The sequence below is a fragment of the Quercus suber genome, unplaced genomic scaffold (genome assembly GCF_002906115.3).
Source record: "Quercus suber isolate HL8 unplaced genomic scaffold, Cork oak 2.0 scaffold_116, whole genome shotgun sequence".
Taxonomy (NCBI): Eukaryota; Viridiplantae; Streptophyta; class Magnoliopsida; order Fagales; family Fagaceae; genus Quercus; species Quercus suber.
In genome coordinates, this window is record NW_027069581.1 from 1,153,262 (window position 1) to 1,166,032 (window position 12,771).

General features: G+C 34.4%; 2 protein-coding genes across 7 annotated transcripts; one reads left to right on the plus strand and one right to left on the minus strand.

Moving 5' to 3' along the window:
* Positions 1 to 62: 62 nt before the first annotated feature.
* Positions 63 to 6,813, plus strand: LOC112035037 (uncharacterized). 4 transcript variants are annotated; one of them, XM_065775652.1, is made up of 8 exons: positions 63 to 225; positions 1,149 to 1,209; positions 2,169 to 2,439; positions 2,559 to 2,620; positions 3,513 to 3,711; positions 3,812 to 3,908; positions 6,064 to 6,146; positions 6,389 to 6,813. In XM_065775652.1, exons 2-8 carry the CDS (start codon positions 1,162 to 1,164, stop codon positions 6,394 to 6,396), a joined length of 768 nt encoding a protein of 255 aa, XP_065631724.1. In that variant the 5' UTR covers positions 63 to 225; positions 1,149 to 1,161; the 3' UTR covers positions 6,397 to 6,813. The 4 variants fall into 4 exon arrangements, with proteins under 4 accessions (XP_065631724.1, XP_065631723.1, XP_065631725.1 ...); XM_065775651.1 differs by having other exon boundaries at positions 64 to 212; XM_065775653.1 differs by lacking the exon at positions 63 to 225 and adding an exon at positions 314 to 768.
* A 659-nt stretch (positions 6,814 to 7,472) lies between these two features.
* LOC112035036 (BURP domain-containing protein 9) lies at positions 7,473 to 11,241 on the minus strand. 3 transcript variants are annotated; one of them, XM_024067868.2, is made up of 8 exons: positions 11,128 to 11,241; positions 10,725 to 11,015; positions 10,151 to 10,420; positions 9,698 to 9,907; positions 9,409 to 9,612; positions 9,105 to 9,323; positions 8,801 to 9,019; positions 7,473 to 8,715 (listed from the first exon to the last, which is right to left on the minus strand). In XM_024067868.2, the coding sequence occupies exons 1-8, from the start codon at positions 11,179 to 11,181 to the stop codon at positions 7,744 to 7,746; spliced, it is 2,439 nt and encodes an 812-aa protein (XP_023923636.2). In that variant the 5' UTR covers positions 11,182 to 11,241; the 3' UTR covers positions 7,473 to 7,743. The 3 variants fall into 3 exon arrangements, with proteins under 3 accessions (XP_023923636.2, XP_065631722.1, XP_023923637.2); XM_065775650.1 differs by lacking the exon at positions 8,801 to 9,019; XM_024067869.2 differs by lacking the exons at positions 8,801 to 9,019; positions 9,105 to 9,323.
* Positions 11,242 to 12,771: the final 1,530 nt, after the last annotated feature.

Below are 12,771 nucleotides of genomic sequence, written 5' to 3' on the forward strand. Positions count from 1 at the left end.
CCAAACAACAAAAATACTACTATACCCTTAAAAAAATTTCAGCCCGCCCACTGTTTTGGTAAGTCTGAGTAAACCCAAACTAAAATCAAAATTTTTTTTTTCTCTCTCTCCCCTGCGTTTGAGGTTGCTCTCTGCCTCTCCTTCAATCCATTGTCACCGGCCTCACTGGGATCAGCGTCAAGATCTTGTTCTTGTGGCTCAACATCATCGAGGTGGGCAGGGATGGTGATGACCTTTACTTCTCTGTTGGGATTGCTTCTGCTTCTTTTCCTATCGATAATTTCTACGAGTGTCCTCAGTTGTGCATTTATTTATTTGTGGTACTAGATTTTTTTTTGGGTTGGTTTATGTATCTATTTTTTTCTTTTTTGAGAAAAAAATTGTGCCTAAAGACTTGCTGAGCCAAAATATGGTCCCAGAGTGAATTATGAACCACAGCTAAATGCTTTACACGTGGTCGTGTCAGAGGAACAACCTTACAACTAGCACTAGGGACTGAACTAGAAGTCTAGAACTGAACTGAGACTTCAAAGTTTACACGCACCCTTTGAGCTTGAGCCCCCATCTATAGGGACTAGGGAGTTTCTCTTTGTCCTCAAATATAATATTTGTGTGTATATATATACACACACAAAGAGACTCTTGTGTATGAGCAAATTTGTAGGATTTAGATTCGGTGATACAGTCAAAACATAAAAGAAAAGAAAAACATTGAATATCGTAGTAACTCTGTCTGCCTCACCAAACTGAGTGAGAGGTTTCACATAGGTACTCAATTTTTCCTTAATTTTCCTTGTTCCTTTTCAATTTTAGTGCATTTGTTTTATTGGGTATTTTGTGTTTCAGTCTTTCTGGTTGTTTTGGATATAGAATTTGCTTGTTATCTTCATGGGCACATTTGAAAAATTCTCTCTTTATATTTTTGATTAATTTAATCAATATATATATATATATATATTTGGTGGAGATAGTTTTCTGATTATATTTTTGATTAATTTAATCAATATATATATATATATATATTTGGTGGAGATAGTTTTCTGTAAATCCCTCGTGAATTATCTTTTTGCTTATGGTTTCTTTTGGCAAGTTTGTTCCTTTACTATCTGGGAATTTGAGTTTGATGGTTTATTTTGATTTTCTTATAGAGGTTTCAGACTAATGAATATGAGAGAAGAAATGCAGAAGGCTAGCAGTTTGATTGCTCAGGTAATAGGCTAAGAGCATTAGCTTCTTGTTTAATGTTTTTTGTTTGTTGGGTAATTTTTATTTTTATTTTTTAATTATGTTAAAAGTTTTGCTATCATATAATGCTTGCTTGCAGTCCAATTGCTGGAATTCATACTGAGTCCAAAAAGAAATGTATCTTTACCATTTTGTTGAGTTTGTGTGTGTGTGGCAGCCTTTAACGTATATAAGATGTTTTTCATGTTGGAATTTTAGGCTTGTTTATGGATGTTAGGTAGCTGGAAAACTGACAGCATGGAGTGTGGACATCTTGTGCAAGTGAATTTATTTTTATGTTTCTGTGTAAGTTTGTAGCAGTCTTTAGAACTGATTCATGGATAGACAGCAACAAAATTGCGTATAATAGGGGATCATTATTGAAAGTGATGAATAAAAATATGAAGAAGTTTATTCCTTAAGTATTCAAGATATTTGTACACCTATTTTTGTAATAGTTTCATTTCTTTCAGTATAGAAAAGAAAATGGGATTAATCCGAACTATGATACAAAGTGGAATCACTTGCATCTTGCATGAAAAAATAGTAAAATCAAACAACACATTTGAGAGAACATTCAGCAAGGGCGTAGTCTGAGAAATGGTTGATTGGGAAGGGTATATATAGCAGCCATCTGACTGTCTCTAAGTCGTAGGTTGTGTTAATAATATGGTGTCTGTTATATAGTAGTATTCCTTCATCATGATATTATGGTAGCAGATACGCTCGTATTTTGCTCCATCAAAGCAAGCTCTTTTAATTTGATTGAGAAATATTTTTTAAGGTTTTGAGAATCTGAAAGGGTGACTGTATTTGCTTGTTAAGAGTTTATTGATTGTTATAGTGTTTATGGATAAACATTGCTGATTAGCACCCATTATCATGTCATGTGTGCTCCTTTAAACTTAAATACAATGTTCATTCTGGTTTTAAGGTTGGTGCAGATTGGCAATTTTGGGCTTCAACTCCTGTGGTTTAGTCTGCATCTTAGTGTCAGCACATGGTACTTTCTGCTGGAAATAGCTCACATGGTTGAAAGTTGTTTCATCTCTAGTGGACTAATAAAAAGCTACAAAGCCCTTAATTTAGGCAAGCTTCGGTACCTGGCCATTGTGGTAGGAAGTGAAGAAGCTTACCAAACTTCGAAGGTCATTGAACTTCTACAGTGGCTGGAAGCTATTGGCGTGAAGCATGTGTGCCTCTATGATATGGAAGGTGAGGACGTGTGGGTTCAACAGTGGTGGAAGTTCTTCTATAATTGCTCTGTAATATTGTCAACGTGCGTGTAATTCTTGTTATCTAAATGATGTGTTTTGAACATTTTGATGTCATAGGAGTATTAAAGAGATCAAAAGAAGCCATATTGGAAAAAATGAGCAATACAACAGTATTTCAGGTATTATGTTCTTTTTTTACAGTAAAGTTGCACTCATATTCCCCGTTTATGACCATTTATTGATAGAGGTAACTTACAAATGGAGAGGAGAGGCATTCAGCTAATATTTTATCATTATCAATACATGACTATGAGTGTGTTTGAAACCAATCTTTATACTATATCAGGAAATTGGCTTTTCTTGTCATATAAAACTTTCTATTACAGAATTAATGTGGGTAAAACAAATAGTGTTGTTAGGATGAACTTAATATTAGTCTTTATATGCAAAAATCTTGATGTGCATGGATGGGTGGGTGTACACAGATTTGGTGCTTCTATCTGTATTTGTTAAACTATTAATGACTTTGGTCTATTTGATTTGAAGCTTTCTTTTTTTCAGACTCTGTTTGAGTGGGCAAATGCTTTGGGTGTTTATACTTTTGATTCTTTGCATGATTTCCTTGATTTTTGTACTTTCACTGCTAGGTACTTAAGATTTTCTGTTGCTTCCTTAGCACACTGCCTGTGTGCCTTGATTTTCATTGTTTTTCTTCTTTTATATCTCAATGAAGTTATTTACTTATATAAAAAAAAGAGACTTTTGTCTGTTCCTTTGAATATGTTTATAAAAAAATTGCCCTTTTTTTGTGGCTAATTAATATGAGATGCTCAACTTTATTTGGATAATCTACAATTGAAATTTAGGCCAATGGGTTCTAGCTCAAACGGCACCTCCTTCCCTTGTAAAAGCAAGTTGAAGGGTGAGGTTGTGGGTTTAAGACCTACCATACATGTATGCAACTTACCAAATAGAAAAAAAATCAACTAGAATTGGCATTATACCATTGGTATGTCCGAAAGGCCACCAGAGCTCTTACTTCTTTCCAAATTTAACATTTATTGCATGCAGGAAGCTGATGAAAATGATAAGCTACTTGCCCAAAAACATATGATGCTAGAATTTGTGTCATTCTCTGATGGAAAAGAAGCAGTAGCAAAAGCAGCTAACTTACTTTTTGCAAAGTATTTGACATCAAATAATTCTAGTGAAGATGAGGAAGGGGAAATTTTTACGGAACCTCACATGACTGAGGCACTAAGAGCTGTTGGTTTGTTTTAATTTTCAGTTATGCTAAATGGTTTTGAGAATTGATTTTGTTTTCCATTTTAATGTATGACCTTTGGGTATTTATGTTCATGTGCTATCAGGAAGTGGAGGGCCAGAACCTGATCTCCTATTAGTATATGGACCTGCAAGATGTCACCAAGGTTTCCCTGCATGGAGGATACGATATACTGAGATTGTGTGAGTATTCTTTCTTGTTATAATGTAGTTTACTGTAAATACTTGGTGCTTTGGGAAGTTTATATTAATCGGCCATTAAAAGTGGAAAACTCAGTGACTCATTAAATCAGACAGCTTGTCCAAAGCTGAAGAAAAAATATTCAGCATTAGGTTATTTTGGTTCTATGTGTTTCTGTGGGGGTTCATTTGGAGATTTACTGCACGTATTTTTCAGCTCAATACTCATAGGAAACAATAAAAAAGGTGAAATGGAGTCTGCATAAGGAGCAGTCTGGACTTCTTTTAATGGCAGCGTTTTCTAAGTATTTTTTCTTTCCATTTGGTCAATGGAGGAATGTTTGAATGTTTCTTTCTGAGCACAAGGAGTAGGTATGCTTAACCTTAATTGTTTCAGCTTACAAGAGATGTATCTTTGGAAGTTACTGTAAACCTGGGAGTGGATCTTGGAAGGTTTTACTAAAACATCTGCACAAAAGATGTGTGAAATTTTATTTATTTATTTATTGTTGGGGGAGGTGGGGTCAATATCGTTTTGAATTCCCAGATGGCCAGAAGAACTCTCTGTTTGCAATATTAGCGGCCAATGTGTTCCCCATTTTCTCATTTAGGCACTAAACGTTGATGTAGTCCAAAGTGGACAATAAAGTCCACAGAATTATTTCTGAGAGTTCTTTTTTAATTAGCATGATCTTTACTAACACTTTATTGACTGCCTGAGAGGCTCAGAAACAGAAACTCAACAACTACCATTTTCTCCCTAGAACTTGAGTTCAAATTTCATACATGAATATTCGTCAATTATTTTTCATATTTTTGCTCTGCTTGGGTTGGTTATATGTGGGAGACTTCCAAGATACCAAATACAATAGCCATATTTTTTTCTAGAGTTTGCATCTTTTATCTTCCTAGTTCTTCCTTTCTAGCTTTGATCAATGACTCCCTGGAGATTTGGCATTGTTTGGTTTTCATTAGAATCAGTACTTTCTTGCTTTAGAAAGCAACAGAGGCAGACAACTACTTTTTGGTTATGCCTAGGAAAAATTAATTTTCTAAAAATCAAAATGGAAAAATATGATTTTAAGCAGGAATAGAAGTAATTGTCTTCAAAAGGAAATATTATATCATGGAAGGCATAGAGAAACATGTGGAAGTCTTTAACTTCATTTCCTTAGAAGGGTATTAGCTTATCTTGAATGTGTCATTACGATCTGTTGAAATGGCTTGAATTGTATTGTCGGTGGATTGACATTACAAGCAAGCATTAAATGCTATCTTGCATGAATTGTCAAAAGGCAAGATCTGACATACAATCTTGGCAATGAATGCTTGCATGCCTATGTTAGGAAGTGTGGCTTGATAAACAAAGCCAAATAATTGCAATTCAGCAATTTCATGCGTGAAGAAATACAAGAAGTTGCATAAAATGTTGCATGGACGAATATATTGACTTCTTTGTCAATAGAAGTTTTGCATTATTTACATGTGCTGGAACTATTAATAATTTGGCTAGAACTTAAGCTATAAATAGAGATGGAGCAAGAGAGAGTTCCTATGTGAGATAGAGAGATAGCAAAGAGCTTCTTCTATGTGTGTGCACTAGAGATAGGAAGCTAGAGTGTCTTGCAACTTTTGTCTAAATACAATATGGCGTTCTCTATTTATTTGTGAGAGAACCAAGGGTGTGTTTGGGGTTTGGGTTTGTGTGAGAGTGTCTTCAAGCTACTGTTGTAATCTCCAAAGTTATAGTGAAACTTTATTTTATCGCCTCCTGTGGATGTAGGCATATTGCCGAACCATGTAAATTCCTTGTGTCATATTTTCTCCTCTCTCTCTTCTTTGACCTTGTGTAAATAGATTGTTTCACGATTTTTTCACAACAAGATCCATGATAGAGTTTCCAACAATATTTACTTGAGTAACCCAACCTGCTTATTTGTTAAAAGGAAAGCCAAACCAAAAGATTCCTTTGACATTAATATCTTCATTTGTTGCCATATGTTTGACAAACTTATCTAGTTTCTCTTGCTTGTATTTGCTTTCTTCATTTTCTGATCAGGGAGTTATGGTGAATTTGTGATTGAGAAACTTCTCCCTATTTGAGACAGTTTCTTTCTTGGACTGATTTGGGATGCTTTTTTTTTGGGTGTTGTTGCAGACATATGGGATCATTGAAGTCCATGAGATATGGTTCTCTAATTAAGGCTATTTATAAATTCACCATGGTGCGCCAGAACTATGGTAAGTGGCTTTTCCTGTTGATTCGCTATTGCTTTTGTTCTTGACAATATGACTGACAATTAATGGGCAAACAAAATGAAATGTGGCTTTTCCTGGATTGAATTTGTTTCCATAATGCTGTTATAAGGCATTTTCTTCCATCAATTGTGGTTCTTGGAATGGTAACTAACAGTAAAATAAATTTATGTATTTAAGTTTTAAAGATGGTGGTTGAATATATGTGTAATCTTTTTCTCAAACAGGTAAGTGAGCCATCACATTACGAGGTCATCGTTTAAAATAAGCCATGCAGTGATAAATGGGCAATTGAATACTGCAGGGGGCAATGCGTTTGTTCATGGAGTATGAACTTCTTTTTATGCTTTAAGTGTAGGCAGATTGCATTGGCTTAATCTTTGAAGTTAGAAATAGGAAAGCCTCTCTCTTTCTCTCTCTCTCTCTCTCCATATGTATTTTTCTTGAACTATTGTTAAGTCACGGTTGAAAGCAAATGATTTATTGCTTTTAGGCAGAATTTCAGGCATCTGATTTATTTGAGAAAACCACAACGTATTGAAAATGCTCCACAGAATTTTAGGCCAAAATTTTTACATTTGCGCCTAATTTCTGAGGATTTTGTGAAAAATATTTTTCTTTCTAAATTATATGTGACCTCTGTTCAATTTGAGTGAACTTGCATAACCGAGCCAATAAGCTCTAGATCAAAGTCGGGACTTTCCTTCTAACTTCATTCTGTGTATGTGGCTACTTCTCACAGCCTTCTAAATCCCTTTGTCAGTCATCTTTTATTAGATGCTAGTATGCTAAATAATTATGCACCTCCTTTTAGTTACATATCGTGTTGTGAGGCATTGAGGCTTGTACTTCTTTAGTTACAAAACAAATTCTTGCCCATCAAAAATAATAAAATTTTAAGAAATTTTCAATAATCAGAAGTGTTTTTTGTCCTTTGATGAAATGAATGTTCAAAGTATTGGATTTTTTTTTTTTGAATTATTCAAAAGCAATTAGTGAAGAGTCGGATTTTGGTACAATGTTAAGTACCGTCTATCCAAATGATTTATCACAAATTCAAGTTTAAGAATCAGGCCCAATAAAAGTTAAGGATAAGGCTATATACCAACAACTTTTCCAAGATCTTGTAAAAGTGAGTATTATGTAGACATTTTCCAAAAGCATTTAGTGTTGATGGTGCATGTAAGAAATTATTGTAATTTATGTTTCATGCAATCACTGTGGCATGACAATGTGGGAAACATTTTTATTGGGATGACCTTACCAAAATTGTAGCTTACTAGGAATTGCATGGCAATATGCAGGGAAGGGTTTTAACTTTAAGATTCGATTCTTACCAACTAACTGAAAGAAAAACACTTTCATACTCTAATAACTGCGACCAAAGTCCAACCCTTTGTACATAAAGGGCACCTCCGCCAAGTACTGAAGTACGTGTGATCTTCCCCACATAACACATACAGACAAGAAACTAGAAATTAAGCACCAATACAAGCAGAAACACAAGGTCCGCTATATTACAAGCTCTCTGATTGACCTTTATTTAACATCTACACAATAGAAAGGCAACAGAGCTACCTCTTTAGATAGAGGCTGTTGTTGGTGATGGAACCCAAACAAGATGATATTTTGGGAGGAAATGGCATAGTGGAGATGAACCAGGCTTGACACCAAGTTGGCGAAATAGAATGTGGTTAGGGTCCCAATCAGATGTGTCCATGTGGCAAACGGCAACAGCTTCCACCTTATGTCCATTCTCACCACCAAGTAAAACCTTGAAAATCTTGGTATTCTCTATGAAGTGGCAGAAGAAAATCTTGTAAGGGTAAGGCAAAGGATGACAAGCAACCCATTTAGGGGCATAAAGTTCCTTTGAAACTCTTAAAACATCATAATTCTGTGTCAAGGCAGTTGACATTGTGGGGTGTTTAGTTGTCAGAACATTCAGGTTAGCCCATGAACCCATGATGCTATGCACAAAAGCAAGCATGGACTCTAAAGAGGTAGCACAGAGCTTGGTCTCCCCTGTGATGGGTGTAGCTTCACATTGTTGGAGTGTGTCTTCCATGGCTCTGGCATTGGGAGAATCTATAGGGATCGAGAAGAGTTGAAGGACGTTTGGGAGTTGGGGCATGGAGAAAGGAATGGAATCAGCTTCTTCCCTGGGCAAGAACTCAGAAAGTTCTTGTATGGGAAAGTAAAGTGGCATTATATTCCCTACAAACAAATCATCCATGGTGAAAAAGCCTGACTTGAATGCTCCCAAGTGATCCATGTGAGATGATGGCTTTGTTGTCATATTATTTTCATGCTCGATCACTGATGATTTAGATTCTTCTCTATCGCCATATGAGGTTATGTAATTTGACTCTTTCACCTCTTGCTTATTTCTATAGCCAGCTATGTAAGATTGATCTGACTCTTGGATTGGAGATTCCTTTGCTTCTTGCCTAGTTCCATACTGAGCCATGTAATTGTCCTTTGCATCTTTTTTGTACCCAGCTATGTAAGGTTGGTCCATCTCTTTCTGGTTAGTTACATCCTCCACTCCATCCTGCAAACAAAAACTCAAAGATTAATGTGTCCATATTGTTAAGCAAGATTTCAATTGAGATCAACTTTAAGAAACAAAGTCTAACATGCTCTTGGTGATCCATCCTAGAGTTTTTCGAGGCATCTTCATATTGAGTTATGTAGCTATTTTTCGCATCTTGCCTAGTGTAAGCAGTTGTGTACTTGTCTTTTGCATCTTCTCTAGTTCCATAAGAAGTTATGTAATTTGCTTCCTTATTTCTGTTATACCCAGCTATATAAGGTTGGTCCACCTCTTTCTCGTTAGTTACATCCTCCACTCCGTCCTACAAAAAAAAACTCAAAGATTAATGTGACCATACTATTAAACAAGATTTCAATTGGGATCAACTTTAAGAAACAAAGACTAACATGCTCTTGGTGATCCATCCTAGAGTTTTTTGAGGCATCTCCATATTGAGTTATGTAGCTATTTTTCGCATCTTGCCTAGTGTATGCAGTTGTGTACTTGTCTTTTGCATCTTCTCTAGTTCCATAAGAAGTTATGTAATTTGCTTCCTTATTTCTGTTATACCCAGCTATGTAAGGTTGGTCCACCTCTTTCTCGTTAGTTACATCCTCCGCTCCATCCTGCAAACAAAAACTCAAAGATTAATGTGTCCATATTGTTAAACAAGATTTCAATTGAGATCAACTTTAAGAAACAAAGACTAACATGCTCTTGGTGATCCATCCTAGAGTTTTTCGAGGCATCTCCATATTGAGTTATGTAGCTATTTTTCGCATCTTGCCTAGTGTATGCAGTTATGTAATTGTCTTTTGCATCTTCTTTGGTTCCATAAGAAGTAAAGTAATTTGCTTCTTTATTTCTGTTATACCCAGCTATGTAAGGTTGGTCCATCTCTTTCTTGTTAGTTACCTACAAACAAAAACTCAAAGATTAATGTGTCCATACTACTAAACAAGATTTCGATTGTTTTCAACTTTAAGAGACAAAAACTAACATGCTTTTTGTGCTCCATCCCAGAGTTTTTTGAGGCCTCTTTAGTCTCATATTTAGTTATGTAACTATCTTTTGTAGCTTGGCTAGTAGATGAAGTTATGTAATTTGCTTCCCTGTTTTTGTTATACCCAGCTATGTAAGGTTGGTCCATCTTTTTTCGGTTTTCCACCTTCCCTTGTTTTAAGTTGTTAGCTCCATCCTCCACCTCACCCTACAAACAAAAAGTCAAAGATTAATGTGTCCATACCGTCAACTTTAGGAAAATGCTAAAGTTATTGTCCATTTTACTACAAAATGCTTACAAACTGACGTGTCAAATAAATGATTGTTTAAATTACATTTTTTGTAATTGTTAACACATTAATTTGTAACATTTATGTAGTAAAACTTGTAATATCCTTGATATCACTCTTAAGAAAATGTAGAATTGCAAATTAAAGAATCAAAGACTAACATGCTTTTTGTGCTCCATTCTAGAGTTCTTTGAAGCATCTTTAGTACCATATGGAGTTACATAACCATCTTTCGCATCTTGCTTAGTGTATGCAGTTATATAATTGTCTTTTGCATCTTTTCTGGTTTGATAAGCAGTTATGTAACTGTCTTTGGCATCTTGTTTAGAGCCGTAACTGTAAGCAGCTGCATAACCACCAACATTACCTAAATTTTTTGCATCTTTCAAGTGTTGCTTAGGTACATCCTTCCTTCCATTAGCATGGTCGCACTGCAGATAAAAACTCAGATATCAATATGGCCACATTGCAGACAAGGCTCCAACAATTAATTTCAATAAAAAAGTAGATGTTTGTTTTTTTAACACATTTTCTTAGTAATTTGTTAAGTTGACAAATTATGATTGGAAAAACATTACTTTTACATTGGTCTATTATTGACTTTGCTTTTATTATGCTCCAATCATAACATATCATGTCAGTAGTCGCAAAACCGTTGTGAAAATTTGTGCTCCTAAACTTATTGGAAACAAAAAAAAGGTAAGCAGTAGGTGTAAGCTTTTCAAAAACACTAACATGCTTTTTGTGCTCCATCTCAGAGTCTTTGGAGGCTTCTTTGGTACCATAAGCAGTTATGTAACTGTCTTTTGCATCTTGTTTAGAGCTGTAACTGTAAGCAGCTGCATAACCACCTTGTGCTACATAACCTGACTTTTTAGCATCTGTAGTTCTGTACGCAGTTATGTAATCTGACTCTTTGGTGCCTGATGTAGTTTCATGGCTAGCTGAGTCAGGTTGGTCTGTCATCTCCACTTGTTTCCAGTCTTGTTTAGCTACAATATCCCTTGCTCCATTGCCATGGTCACACTGCAAACAAATAAATGCAAAGATCAAACTTAAGAAATGTTGAACTTTCATGTAAAATTTAGCTCTAGATATTGTGTGAACACTAAATGCTTTAATGAGAAGGTTGAATTACCATTAACAACAAAAGATTAAAGAAAAGGATCCAATATGTTAATCGAAGAGCCATAGTTCTTACAACTTACACTCCTGTCTAGTGTGTGAGTGACTGAGACTTCAAGAACTATGCTACGTTTTATAGCCATGAAGGCCTTCTTAGTTGAATAAAATAAATCTTCTCAGCGAGAGACGAGGATTTTATTGATTTGGGTTGGGTCTTATGTGAGGAGGTGCCATCTGTGCTTGAATTCTTCATAGATTTTATCTTGTGATATTGAAAAATGCTAAAATACTACATTTTTTACTATAAAATCATTATAACTAATGTGACAATGAATGTGATTAGTGAATTTTAAAAACATAATAAATGAATGTCTAAATCACATTTTTTGTAATTGGTGTTTCATTAGTTTGTAAAGGTTACATGGTAGAATTTGTGATACCCCTTCAATTATGATATTATCCACTTGACTAGATAAGCCAATAATTGATTGCTACAAACAATAATGACAATACCAAGAAAATGAGACGATTTAAAGTGAATATAAGAAGGGTGCTAATATTAACCGAAGGCATATACTCATTCAATATATATAATACAAAGATTCTGTCTCTTTTGATCCTTTAACCAAAAAAAAAAGAAGAGAAGAAGATGAAGAAGAAAAGATTATTGCCTTTTTTCATTTTTGAAAAGAAAAAAAAAAAAAAAAAAAAAAAAAAAAAAAATTTTAAATGAATACTTGCTCTTCATGTGATGTTTTTACCATCCAATCCATGGAAACATAATGATCGATTTAGACATTTCTTAAAGTTTAAAGACTTACTATTTCAAATTAAAATCAAGGAGATCAATTTAATTTTGACCCAAATTTCGGGAGGGGGTGTATTTTTGTATTTTCACCTTTTTAATAAGAACTATTAATTCTTTAGAATGAAGCATTTCACAAACTCTATCTCACAATTTATTGAAGGAGTGGCTCAAATTGGAATCAAAATTTACAATTTCATATGTATGTACAAAAATGTTTGCCCTAAAAAGTAGTGCTGCATAAGTTAATAAATTACTAGTTTTTTTAGTAAGAATGAATTACTCAATTAAAATTCATCTTAAAATTTATATATATATATATATATACACACACACATACAAGGATAATTAATTTAACAAATTCTATCACTCAATTATTGAAAGAAATTTTCTAAAATTGACTTCAAATTTATTATTTTATATGTATTTACAGAAATGTTTGCCCTAAAGAAATCACGCTGCATGAGTTAATAGTTTAGTTTCCCAGTAATAACTAATAACTATGGATTATTTAAAATTCATCTTTAAAGTAATCATATATATATATATATATATAGAGAGAGACAGAGAGAGAGAGAGAGAGAGACAGAGTCAATCTCAATCCCAAAGGAGGAGTTGGTGGGTCGAACTCAAGCTCATCTCTTTAGGAGGAGTCGGAGGCACAGGCACCACTAAGAAAAAAGTCTCAGACAAATTCATCATGGTGTCACTTGAAGAAACAGTGCTAGTATTTAGTAAAAAAGAAGAAGTAACAGTACTAGTATATATTTATGTAATGTGTTATCTATCAATTAATTATAGATTCATGAGATTCTAAAGAGTTGATTTAGCACTTCAAAAAAAAAAAAAAGA